At 60.6% G+C, this 13121-nt stretch overlaps 1 protein-coding gene across 1 annotated transcript; it reads right to left on the minus strand.

Annotated features, from left to right (window-relative positions):
- Position 1: 1 nt before the first annotated feature.
- On the minus strand, positions 2 to 11063 carry ENG (endoglin). Its single transcript, XM_034067822.1, has 15 exons — positions 10922 to 11063; positions 6998 to 7155; positions 4835 to 4969; positions 4177 to 4327; positions 3886 to 4042; positions 3586 to 3718; positions 3199 to 3373; positions 2968 to 3110; positions 2705 to 2842; positions 2427 to 2471; positions 1908 to 2018; positions 1571 to 1816; positions 1340 to 1403; positions 1142 to 1243; positions 2 to 255 (listed from the first exon to the last, which is right to left on the minus strand). The coding sequence occupies exons 1-15, from the start codon at positions 10977 to 10979 to the stop codon at positions 137 to 139; spliced, it is 1935 nt and encodes a 644-aa protein (XP_033923713.1). The 5' UTR covers positions 10980 to 11063; the 3' UTR covers positions 2 to 136.
- Between the last annotated feature and the right edge of the window lie 2058 nt (positions 11064 to 13121).

Here is a 13121-nt window from a genome sequence, read left to right on the forward strand (position 1 = left end):
CCCCTCCCCAGCATGGGCTGCCCTTGGGGGGCCAAAGCATTCACTGAATGAGTAACGGAGGCCCCCACCAGGCTCGGCCTGAGATTTGGGGTAAAAAAACAGCTTAATGGGTCCCCCAGGTCTGTGCCCGGGGGGGTCAGGCCATGCTGCTGGTGGAGCAGGGGGTGCTCTGGGTGCTGCCGATGCTGTGATTGGTGCTGCTGCTCTCCGAGGCCGGGGCCGTGCTGGAGACCGGCTGCAGTTTGGAGATGGGACCTGGCTCACGCCAAGGGGAGAACAGGCTCAGGGGGCTGCTGGTGCCAAGGCTGCTCCCATGGCACCCGCCAGCCCCCAGGCATGGACACTCCTGGGTTGATCCCGTGAGGTGGGTATGGGCATGGTGACGGCAGGAGCAGGAGGGGTGGCAGGGGGGACCCCAGGGCAATAGGGTCCATATATATATATACACACTCTCTCTACATACACATGTGTACACTATATATAGTATACACTTATGCGTATATACACATATGCATAGATATATATATGCATATACATACAGAGTCTCAATATATACACTATATATAGTGTATATATTGTACATCGTATATACACGATATATATAGTGTACACACTATATATAGTGTATATATATATTGTATACTATATATACTCTATGTGTATATGTATATGTATGTATATGTGTACATGTATGTATAGGGTCCATATATATATACACACTCTACATACACATAGGTACACTATATATAGTATACACTTATGCATATATATATACACACATATATGCATATGCATGTAGAGTATCAATATATACACTATATATAGTGTATATAAACTAGATATACTCTGTGTATGTGTATATATATGTGTAAAAATACATACACATATATATGTATATATACACATATATATAGTGTGTGTATATATATGTGTGTATATATATCTATATATTAAAATATCCACCCTGAGAAGGGCTATTCCCCTATGGCATTGCCAAGAGGGCCATAAGGACGCTGGCAACACAGCAGCCTGGCCCCTGGGTACCGTGGCCATTCAGGACATAGACAACCCAGCAAAGGACATGTGTGTGCCCCCCCCCCCCATCCCACGATAGGGGTCCCCAGGGGTGATGGATACTCACGGGTATGCGAGTAGATGTACCAGAGCCCGGCAGTGAGGAGTGCACCGATGAGGAAGGCACCAAAGGTGATGCCCAGGACAGCAGCCAGCCCCAGCCCACGGTCTATGGTGGAGATAGAGCCATCAGCACCGTCACACTGCATGGGGGTCCCTTTCCACCCTATTCCCACCCCAGCCCCTTTCCCAGCCCCATACTCACTATTGGTCAGCCTCCAGCCGTCCTTCACCGTCACCTCCAGGACCTTCTCAAAGATGGTGTTGTTCTGTGAGGTGGAGGTTGGGGTGAGAAGGAGGACACCCGCACCCCTCCATGGGGCAAGGCTTTGGGAAGCAGGGATGCTGCTCCCACACAACGGGATGGGATCAACCCCTTGTGTCACCCCCACCGACGGTGGGACCAACGCGGCAGCATCCCAGGCCCGGGGGTTACCTGCAAGCCTGCCTTGCACTTGAGCGTGGCAGAGAAGGGGACGCGGCCGCCCTCGGGCACAACGTAGGTGAATCGGAAGCGCCAGACCTTCCTTCCGCGGGCGCTGGGGGGACCCTGCAGCACAGCCACCCCTGCGCTGCGAGCCTGCCCCCCCTGCAGCAGCAGCAGCGGCTCCCGGCCCGGCGCCGCCAGCCAGCACTCCTTCAGCTGCAGGTCTGCAGGGTGGTCCTCCCACCGCATGGATGCCTGTGTAGGGATGTGTAGTGAGCGGCACTGGAATGGGGAGGGATGGACCCGACCCCCCCCCTCCATCCCAGCCTGGTACTGAGCCGGGTACCTGCACGAACGCCTCCTTGTTGACCTCCAGCTCTGTCTGGGGGGCCTCGAAGGCGGCCGTGGGGAAGAGGCGCAGGAAGAGCTCCCGTGGGATCTTGCACTGGAAGGCTACCTGTGTGGGGATGCAGCACTGGGGTCACCCACAGCACCCGGCACCCAGCCCCTGCCACTGGCACTGTTATCTCATGATGAGATAGCAAAGAATAGCATAGACCACTATATCATATCCCCATGGATATCATAGAATATCCCCATGGATATCATAGAATATAATAGAATATTCCCAGAGATATCATGGCATCAGAGTGGAAAAGACCTTTCAGCTCGTCAAATCCAGCTGTTCCCCATCACTGCCAAGGCCACCACTAACCCATGGCATGGAAGGCCTCATCTGCTTGGTTTATGAACACTTCCAGGCATGGTGGGTGATTCCACCACTGCCCTGGTTATCCCATTCCAATGCCAAGGAAAATGGGGTCCAGCCCCAGACATCAGGTCCAGTGGCAAACCTGGCTCTTACCCGCACGCTCCGGAGCACTGCACCCTTGGCCAGGTTGAGGATGAGCTGTGAGAAGGGGAGGAAGGTTGGGTCAGATGAGTGGTCCTCAGTGCCAGGGTCTGTTGTCCCCAGTGGGATGGGTCCCACCACGGTGTGGGATGGGATGGGAGCCCATCCACACTCCCCCATCTCCACCAGCACACAGCTGCAGCAGCAAGACTCAGACCTGGTCTGCACAGGGATGTCTCCAGCCACCAAAAGCAATGAGGACCCAAAGAAGATGCCAACCCCTTCCTCACCTCGTTCTTGGCGTGCTCCCACCCCTCCAGCAAGGTGCCGCAGTGGCTCAGGGGGGTTCTCAGCATGAAGTGAGTGGCGTTCTTCTCTGCCTGGCAGCTGATGTCCCGCAGGGTGATGTTCACCACGTCCTTGATGGGCTGCAGGGAAGCACCCGGTGCTCACATTCAGTCTCACATGTTCACTCACACATGCGAGAGTGAGTTTGAGTGTGAATGTGTGAGACAAGGGTGCCAGCCCTCTGGGACCCCCCATCACCCCTCACCTCCAGATGGGACCTGGCAATGATGATCTCCATGGTTTCATCCGTGCACTTCCATGGCTGGAGCATCAGCAGCAGCACGTGGGGCAGTGAGTACGTGGTGGGGGACGGGGCTGTGGGTGTCACGGGCACCCTCCTGACCGCCTCTGTGCCATGGGGAGATGTGGGGATAAGCGGGGGCAGCGGGACCCCCCCCATCCCACCCTGCCATGGGGTGTGCCCATGGGGCCTCACCGTGGTCCTGGATCTCGAGGCTGACGCGGGTGCTGGCAGGGATGGTGGAGTAGGAGGCAATGATGCTGTAGTTCTTCTCAAAGGCTTTGGCAATGAGGCCCCGCTCCGAGTCGGGCAGGAGCTCCCCAGGGAGCAGCAGTGAGGAGATGGGAGCGATCTTGTAGCTCCCAGAGACCTAAGGACAGAGGGGGAACAGCACAGGGGAGCTGAGCAGGGATGGGCACGGCTGGGGATGCTCAGAGCAGGGGCAGCTTCTAGGATCATCCCCATTAGGATGGCTCACAGGGGCTGCCACCTCCCTATACCCAATGTCCCCAGTGCCACCCTCCCCATGCCATTGGCATCCCTTGATGGACACACACACACGCACATCCCACTCAGCCCTACCAGGAACTGGATGTGGCAGTTGTTGACAGAGAGGGACCAGGTGATGTTGGCCCAGCTCTGCAGGATGAGGATCTGGTTGCTCACAGCTCTCTCAGGACAGCTCAGGGTCAGGTTCACCTCCGTGATGGGGAAGCTGTGAAGCCACAAGATTCCCCCTTCCTGCATCAGCATTCCACAGTAGAGGCTCCCATACCCACCTTGGGATGCTGGTGCTCTGCCTATGAGCCACCTCACCCCTTCCCAAGCATCTCCAAGCGCCTCCCAGCCTCCCTGCCACCCCAGGGGGCCCATGTGTGGTACCCGGGCTCAGGCTGCAGACGGATGATGTGAGCAGCCCTGGTGCTCTGGGTGTCTCCTCGTGAGCATCCCTTCATCCCATGGAAGAACACCTCCGTCTCGAGGTGCAGTGTGGCATCAAAGCGCTCCTGGGGGATGCAGTCGGGGGGGCTGGCAGGGTCTATGGAAGCAAAGGGAGGAGTCACCAAACAGGGCTATGGGGTGGGGAGATGCTGAGGGCCGGGGCATTGTTCCCCATAGCATCTCCCTTAGGGCTTTGGAAGACCCCAGACCCCCTAAACCAGCCCCACAGACCTTCTCCAAGGCGGAGCTGCACCCAGCGGGGGTCCCGCAGCTCACTGTAGGATGTGATGCCCCCATAGGCATCCCGAGCCCAGGCCAGCAGCGGTCCCTCGCTGCTGGACACAGACAGTGCTGAGGTGATCCCCGTGTCCAGGCGGGCATCCTGCAGGGCAAGCACAGCCTGAGCTGGGGCAGGGGGAAGCACATCCCTCCCCAGCACCGGCTGCATGGGGCGAGCAGGGAAAGCCTCAGTGTGGAGGATGCAGCCGGTTGGGCATCCCTGGAGCCCTGGCTCCATCATGGCTGGGGTTGGGGTCACCACGATGAATGGGGGGTTCAGGGAGCAGCCGGCAGCATGCGGAGAGCTCGGCCTGCTTTATTATTAGCCACAAACAAAGCAGGAGGTTTATTTTGCTAACAAAGCTCTCGGCCCCAGCTCAGCTCTCTGGAGCCAAACCCATCCCTGACCTTCCTCCCTCCGGCCGGAGGAAACGGGAGCTTTTTCCAGCCCTATGCGTCATTCCCTGCCTGGCTGGCCTCGTGCTCAGGCGCGTCCCCCCTCCCTGGGGTACCACAAGCATTGTCTCCGGAGATAAGGGGACCCATCCAGGAACCACCCCCCCGCACCCCAATCCATCCCCCATCCCTGCCATGGGGATGTGGCACTCACGGTGCGGATGAGCAGGTCCGGGCATGGGGAGGTGATGGTGGCAGAGCAGCGGGAGCACACGAGGATGAGCACCACTGACCGGGTGCAGCCACCGGCTCGTGGTGCGACCGACACCTTCAGTGGGGAGGAAGGGGTCTGTGGGGAGAAGGGAGAGCATCACCACCATGGACACCGTCACCTCCCTGCCTGCCCCCCTGGACACCCCATCTCCCCTTGGGCTGGCTCCGAGCAGGGCACAGGATGAGGGATGTGGAGGTGCCACATGGCTGTGAGCCCACACTGGGGAAGCAAACAGCCCCTGGCTCCCCTGAGTGAGGGGTCAGAGCATCTTCACCTTGGGGACGGTGGCATCGCCACACTGGGGTCCAGGGCACCCCCACACTGGGATCTAGACACCCTCTCCTTATGGACTGGGGCATCCTTGTGTTAGGGACTGGGTAATCACTGTGCTGGGTACCAGTGTGTCATCCTGCTACGGACTGGGGTGTCCCCACACTACAGACTGACACCCTCACACCAGGGACTGAGGCATCCCTATACCAACAGCCAGAGCATCCTCACACCCAGGACTGGGCTGTCTCCACAGCAAAGACTTCATATCCCCATAGAGGGACTGGGGCATCCTCACCCTGTGCACCAGTGCATCCCCACTGTGTATCCCCCATCAAACACCAGCACATCCCCATCCCATGCACCAGAACATGCCCCTGCGGGTTTCCCCATTCCAGCACCGGGACACACGGGAGCACTGCCCAGCAGCCTCCTCTGCACATCCGGATGGGGAACCCAAAACACCACGCGCTAAATCTGGCAACTGCCGCCTGAATCACGGCTCACAAAGTGCTGAGCCAGGCGGTGGGCAGGGAAAACCAGGCTGGGAGCAGCCACCAGTGCCTTGGGATGTGGCCATGGCTGGGCTGGGATGCCTGTGTCCCCATGCTGGAGTGCCTGTGTCCCCATGCTGGGGTGCCCCTGTCCCCATGCTGGGGTGCCTGTGTCCCCATGCTGGGATGCCTGTGTCCCCATGCTAGGGTGCCTGTGTCCCCATGCTGGGGTGCCCAGGGTCCTCGGGTGCTGTTTTTCCTGCCCTGCTGCCGCCTTTTAGGTGATTATTTTCTATTTCTTTTCTTCTGCATCACGGGATCTGCTTATAGAAACCGGCTTCCAGTAATTCTTCTATAAGTGGAGCCGCGTCCCTGCCCGGCTCCCCCCGCAGGGCTGGGTGCCGCAGCCGTGACATCAGTGCTTGTCCCTGCCGCTGATGGGGACAACCTCAGGGCACAGCACACATTGGGATGGGGCAAAACGGGCCCTTGTCAAACCCCCCCCGACCAGCGGCTCCCAGCCCGGCTCCCTGGGAAAAGCAGAACTGGGAGGTGGCGGAGGGGGACGGACGGATGTGGCGCCAGGCAGGCCAGGGCTGTGTCTGCATTGGGTGCTATGGGAAGGGAGTGGGGCTGTGCTGCAGAGCAAACCCATGGGTGGGTGGAAACCCAACCAACAGCACCGGTGCCAGGCAGGGATGTTGGGCCCGGACTCATCTGAGAGATGCTCAGGGCACTGGCAGCTCGGTTATTGACTCTTTGACAGGACATGGTAACACTGACAGCCAGAGTTCTGCTTGCCTGGCTGCTTTTAAGTGATGTTCCTCCTTCGATCCATGCATCCCTATTTCCATCCCTCCATCTCTCCTTCCATCCCTCTATCCCTCCTTTCATCCCTCCCTCTATCCCTCCTTCAACCCCTCCTTCCATCCCTATTTCCATCCCTCCATCTCTCCTTCCATGCCTCTATCCCTCCTTTCATCTCTCTCTCCTCAGTGTGATCCCCACTCAGTGTCCATAGCTCTGTACTTTTAAGTGAAATAGGGGTTCCCAGATGTCCAGCACACGGATTGCTCTGGAATCATGGGCTGCTAAAGAAGTTGCCTCTAAAGACTTTTAACTCCCAGTGAGGCCAGAGACACCAGTGGCTGCATGGAGAAGGGAGGCTTGGACACCATGGAAGAGATGAATCTGGTTCTTCTCACTGCTTCTTAGTTCAAGGAAGCAGTTTTGAGAGCAGGGCCACCCTCCTTGGTGGGAACAGTGACGGGTGATGGTGCTGGGCTGACAATACCGGGGTGACAGCACCAAGGTGACAGCGCCAGCCCCATTTACTCACCTTGGACCACTCGACGCTGAGCACATGGACCTCATGGCCGGTGAGCAGGGAGCTGCTGCTCACGCAGCCCCGCGGCACGGTGCTGGTGGCGTAGGACAGGGCGATGGGCGGCTCCACCGGCACCGGCTGCAGGTCACAGCCCTCGGCTCTCCCGGGCTCTGTGCGGAAAACAGGAGCCATCAGTCCCCACTGCGGACGTGGGGTGACACGGGAAGGGGGGGGCCGCATTGCACGGCCCCAGCGCCGGCACAGCGCCCGAGGGACCATCTGCGACGTGTTTGCTCGGGGCTCATCCAGCGCTGCCAGGACCCCGAGTAATCACACTAATGACCCTGGGATCCGGGATGGAAAACTGCTGCGGCCCTGCCGCCTGCCAAAACTCGCGCCTGGCTGCCCCAGCGGTGGGGCGGTGGCGGAAGCCCCCCCCATATCCCTCTGTGCTGCAGGAAAGTGGGAAGCTCAGGTATGGAAATGGCTGTAAAGCTCATCCTCCGCAGGCGCCGAGGCGTGAGCTTTGCCCCATCCCGAACCCCCCGCGCGGCGCGTGAGTGAGCGGGGCCGGTGAGCGGCTGCCAAGGGAAATCCTGAGTGCAAGCAGCCGTTTGAAGGCCTGATCCTGTGTAAATCCGCATTTGCCTCGGCCATTTCCTCTGCTCCGGGCTGTCCTCGAGCTGGCCCCTGTGATGAGAGGTGTCCCAGGCATCCGTTTGCACCCACTGATGCCCCATTGAAGGATGAAGCCCTGGGGCTTCCCACAGGGAGATGGTGCCTTGGGTGCTGGGTTTGCTTTGCAGGTGGCCACTGAGCTCCATCCTGTCCCGTTCCATCCCTTCCCATCCAGGAGGTGTCTGGTCCTCGCACCAGGGCCACCCAGTGGGGATTGGAGGTGGAGGGTGTGATGCTCCTGGTTGTCCAAGCTTAGGGATGCAGCCGGCAAAGGGCCACTTGTACCATCACAGTGTCCCCATCCCATTGGGATGTTGTGGCTGTGGCCGCAGGGTCACGGTGCAGACCCCCCTGGTGACGCTGCCGCAGACCCACCTATTGTCCATCGCTTCCTCCCCCCCCAGCGCCACGGCCGCATCGGGAGGAAGATAAACAGCCGCTTATCTGAGCTCCGCAGCCTGCGTCCCTCTTCCCCTCCGCTCCTGCCCCGAGGCACCGGGCACCGGCGGGCAGAGGACGGGCAGCTCGTCACACCTCCGGCAGCATCCTGCGGGGAGGTCAGGCAGGGCCAGGGCCGGACCAGGGATGGTCCAAGCGGAGGGGATGCGGGGCATTGGTGCCAATGGGCACCAGCGGCATCAATCCCTGGGGAAGGCAGTGGGGCTCCAGCGCTATGTCCGGATCAGATAAGGGGGCGCAGCGGGGCCGCCCGGGGCGATCAGATAAGGGCACTGTTATTTTTGTACTCCAGGAAAAGGAAAAAAAAAAAAAGAACAAAAAAGAAAGAAAAGAAAATCCATTTTATGTTTTTCCAGCCGCCCTCTCCCTCGCTCTGTCGCGGCCGAGACCAAGGAGCAGGGATGGTCCCATTGCGGGTTAGGGGCCAGCGGGGGCATTCCAGGGTTTTCTGGGAGCGGATCAAAGGCTTTGGGCAAGGAACAACACCCGGGGCTGCCGGGATGGGGGGGGTGCGGGGCTGGGGTGGCTCCGGCGGCGCAGGATGCCCCGTGGGACGGGCAGCGCCACTCCGGCATCCCGGCATCCGGCTGTGCCGCCTCGGCACTTGTGTAACGAGCTGCCCGGCCTCAGCATGGGACAGGGATGGGATGGATCCTGCACTGTGAACCTGACGGGGGGGGAAGGGGGTGGTTGTCACTCTCTGTGACACCGCTGGCTCTTGGACCATGTGGAGGTGGCATCGGGGCTCAGGTGATGGGGTGGATGGGACCGGGGTCTGGGGCCGATGCAGACCACATCATTCCTGCCCCTCTCTAAGTGAGGCTCTCCCCAGGGGAAGGATGGGATGACCCAGCACAGTGCTCACCCTGCAGGGAGCAGCGACAGTCCCTGCCAGGGGGGGAGCACAGAGTTCCTGGTCTCTAGAAGCTGCTGTGTCCGTGAGACCCCCCAGCACTGCACCTGCATGGGTACCCCAGCCCCATGGTTCTCTATGGGGAAGGGGCAGCTGAGTGACAGGAGAGGAAGCTATGTGGCGTTTGTGGCACAGGTCAGGGACCATATGGCACAGCAACACAGGTCCAGGACTGTGTAACAACACTGTGTTATACACAGCTACATAGGATGGTGACCGTATGGCACAGCTAATAGGATGGGGACCATATGGCACAGCTACATAGGACAGGGACAGTATAGAACAACTACACAGGATGGGAACAATATGCCATATAGGATAGGAACCATATAGCGCAACTGCATAGGTGTGGGATGGTATGGCAAAGCTGAGTAGGACATGGTCTATATGGCAGAGTTACACAAGATAGGGACCGTACAGGCACAGTCACATAAGACAGGAACTATATGCCCCAGTTATGCAGGACAAGGACTGTATGGCACAGCTATGTAGGCAAAGGACCAGACAGCATCACTAGGACAAGGACTCCATTACACAGCTCCATAGGACAGGGACAGTATGCAATAGCCGCGTTGGATGGGGACTGTAAAGCAAAACTATGTAGAACAGGGACTATATAACATGGGTAGATAAAACAGGGACCGTATGGCACAGCTACTCAGGATGGGGGCCAAATAGCACAGCTACAGAGGACTTAGTCCATATAGCACAGCCACCTTAGTGCAAGGGCTGCACGGCACAGCCATGCAGGATAGAGACTGTATGGGACAAGTACAAAGCCCACGGACAGTACAGCACAGCTGCATAGGACAGAGATGACATTGCACAGCTGTGTGGGATGGGGACCAGATGGCACAGCTCCATGGTATAGGGACTGTACATCACAGATAGGGAGGACAGGGCCTCTATGTCACAACTACATAAGATGTGGACCATATGGCACAGCTATAGGATGGGACTGTATCGCACAGCTACACAGGACACAGACCTTATTGCACATACACATAAGATGGGGACCTCATGGCGCAGGACATGGACCATAGGGCACAGCTACAGAGGACACAGAACTTACTGTACACTACACAGGACCGAATGACACAGCTAAGGGGACACGACCCATACAGCACAGGGACCCCTGGCACAGTGACCAGCGGTGGCAGCAGGCAGGGAGCAGGCACCGATTCTGGCTGTAGGGACACCCAACCAGCACACATCGGCGCTGGCCACTGCGGTGCCTTGGAGGGACCGGCCCCGGCCTTCCCGGTTCCCCTTCCCTGCACCATGGGGTCACATCCCCGGTCCCCAGCTCCCTGCCCTCCAACCAGTGCGGGTGTCTCCGAGCACATCACCCTTTGGAATCCCCCCTATGGCTTCACAGGGACCTCGGGGTGGCTTTAGTGCTTCCCTGCCCAAACTGCTCCAGGGCCGGATGAGCCCCGAGCTCCATCCCCACGGCCCACACGGGGCTTTCCCACTCTTTACCCCAGCTCCAGGCAGTTTCCCCCCCTTCAACGATGTCGGGAAGCCACCAAAACCACCGAGACCCCCTTTGTGCCATTGCTTCGGCCGGGACACAGCAGCAGCACCTCCGACAGCTTCTGAGCGTGGTGACGCAGCCCGGATTTCGGGGGTCCCGGGGAGCAGCAGCGCTGCGCTCTGTGTGTGCGTCCCTCACCGTGGCTGGGGGGTTCGTCCCTCCTCACCCCTAGGTCTGCCCCCCAACCCTTCCCTCCCGTGAGGTCCCCAGCGGTGTCACCGCCCCCGACGGCACAGCCGGGACCCTTCAACCACGGGGACCGGCACTTCCCACTGGGAACCGGGTCCCGCTGCCAGCCGCAGGTCCCGTGCAGGGCTCCCATCCCGGTGCCCCCCCAGCCCCAACTCACCGGTGCGGCCGAGCAGGGCCAGCAGCAGCGGCAGGAGCGGGGCGGCGCGGGGGCCCATGTCCGCTGCGGCCGCTCCCGGGGAGCCAGCGCCGAGTGCCGGGCGGCGGCGGCGGCAGGAAACCGACTCCCTTCGGAGGAGGGTCCGCGGGCGGCGCGGCTCCGCGCCGGGAGGAAATGCCGCTGGCGGCAATGGGGCCGTGCCGGGGGGGGGGGGGGGGGGGCGGCGGAGCCTGCCCGCAAAGGGGAGGGGAGGAGGAGGGACGGACCGTAAACACCAACACCCCCCCCCGTGCCTCAGTTTCCCCGCAGCGCCGTGAGGGGCATCACCCCCGAGGATGCGCTGGGGATGGCACTGGCACAAGCTGGGGGACACCCCCTGGACTGGCACTGGGTGGGGTACAGGGGTGCACCCCCGCAATAGATACCCGTGGGTGCTGCTGCGTAGGGGGCTGCCCTGGGTGATGGGGATAGGGGCTGTCCCACGGCACCCCGACACTCAGCCCACACGGCTCCCAGCCAGCACCACAGTAGGGTCACCATGTCCCAGGCTGGTGGGTGCCCCAGGGCTCTGAACACCCACCCTGGGGCTATGCTGGAAATGGAGGGTCCATGGAGAGCAGTGCCTCCTGTCCTGCCTGTATCCTTGACCAGGCTGTGGCCAGGGACTGCCTGGACATCCCTGCCTGGACATCGCTGTCTGGGGCAGCTTTGGTGTTAGGAGGTCCCCTAGGACAGGGCAGCCTGGGTTCGGGGGGGCACAGTGAAGCACCACCGAGATGAGACCCACAGGGTGGCTGGGGGCACTCAGGGACCCATTTCTGCATCCCTGTCCCGATCCTCCCATGCATGTCAGTGGGTGCTGCCCAAGCTGAGAGCCCTCACCCGGCTCACGGCGAGGCTGGGACCCATCCTGGTGCTGAGGGTGGGCACAGACGGTCTCCATCCCGAGCCGGGGTCAGGGGCATGGGGACAATACCGGGACCAGCCAGGGAACCAGTGAGGCCTCTCCGCAGGGGCCAGGATGCCCCCGGCGATGTCCATGGCCCTGGGTGAGCAGTGGACACCTCCCATGACAGAGCACTGCCATCTCCTGGGGACCGCGGGGACGGGTGCTCACCCGGGGAGGAGGATGGGGACCAGGACCGGGCACCCGCAGCCCTCTCCCTGCAGGGCAATGAGCAAGAAGCCCTCGATGATGGACGCCGGGGTAATGATGGCTGCAGGGTGACAGACGGCCCAGTGGCTGTGGCAGTGCATGCAGACCTGTGTGCCCTGCATCCCCAGCACAGCATTTCCCCCCCATCACAGTTTACGGAGCAGCCTCAGGCTTTCCAGCGAGAGGAAAAGCATCTAAAACCCATCACCAAGCATGCAGCTCCCATGCTGGGGAGGAGAGCAGGGTGCTGAGCAACACAGCATCCCCCTACCATCCCCACCTGGGGAAACTGAGGCACGCTCACAGCACACCCAAAGAAGGATGGAGGCACAAGGGGCATGGGTTGTCCTCCTCCCCACTGCACGGCTTAGGGCTGTAGCATCCCAGCCTGCCTGCCCCACTGTCCCCTTGTCCCCACCGGCACGAGGCAGCCCCGGTCCTGGCTCAGCCATGCTGGCAGTGCCCCAGCTGCAGCCGGATGGCCGCATCCTTCCTGCCTCCCGCGGTGCCCCCGAGCCCTGCTGGTGGCTCCTGCACCCCCCCCATGCTCGGGGCTGACGTCGGGGCCGGGCGAGTTTGGGTTTGCTGCTTGGGGAATTGATGTTTTTCCCTGCTCGCTTCCTTCCTCCGCCCCGGCCCCGTGGCCTCGGCTGCCCCCAGCGCTGCCGCCTGCCCCCCGGCCCCCAGAGAGCCTGAAAGTGAGAGGAGGGGGGGCCCTGATGGGGTTGTGGTGCTGCTGCGTCTGGCACTTACAGATGGGCACAACCTTGTCCCCACTGCAGCCCCTCTGCGGTCTCATTGTGCCTGGGCAGCTCTGCAGTGCTGGGGAGCCCCCAAATCCAAGTCCCCCAAACCAGCACCTCCAAAAGCCTGCTAGGATCCTGCAATTCATTCCCCCTAAGTACCCTCACCCTATCCCACACTGAGCCTGGTGGCTGGGTGCAGCTGGGTGTCCCTAGTGCGTCCTTCAGCCCCTGGGGACAAGGCTGCATCCTTGGCTCAGAGATGGCACTGATGGCAATGGGTACCAGGGCAGGGAGCACC

This window comes from Melopsittacus undulatus, chromosome 11 (genome assembly GCF_012275295.1).
Source record: "Melopsittacus undulatus isolate bMelUnd1 chromosome 11, bMelUnd1.mat.Z, whole genome shotgun sequence".
Lineage (NCBI taxonomy): Eukaryota > Metazoa > Chordata > Aves > Psittaciformes > Psittaculidae > Melopsittacus > Melopsittacus undulatus.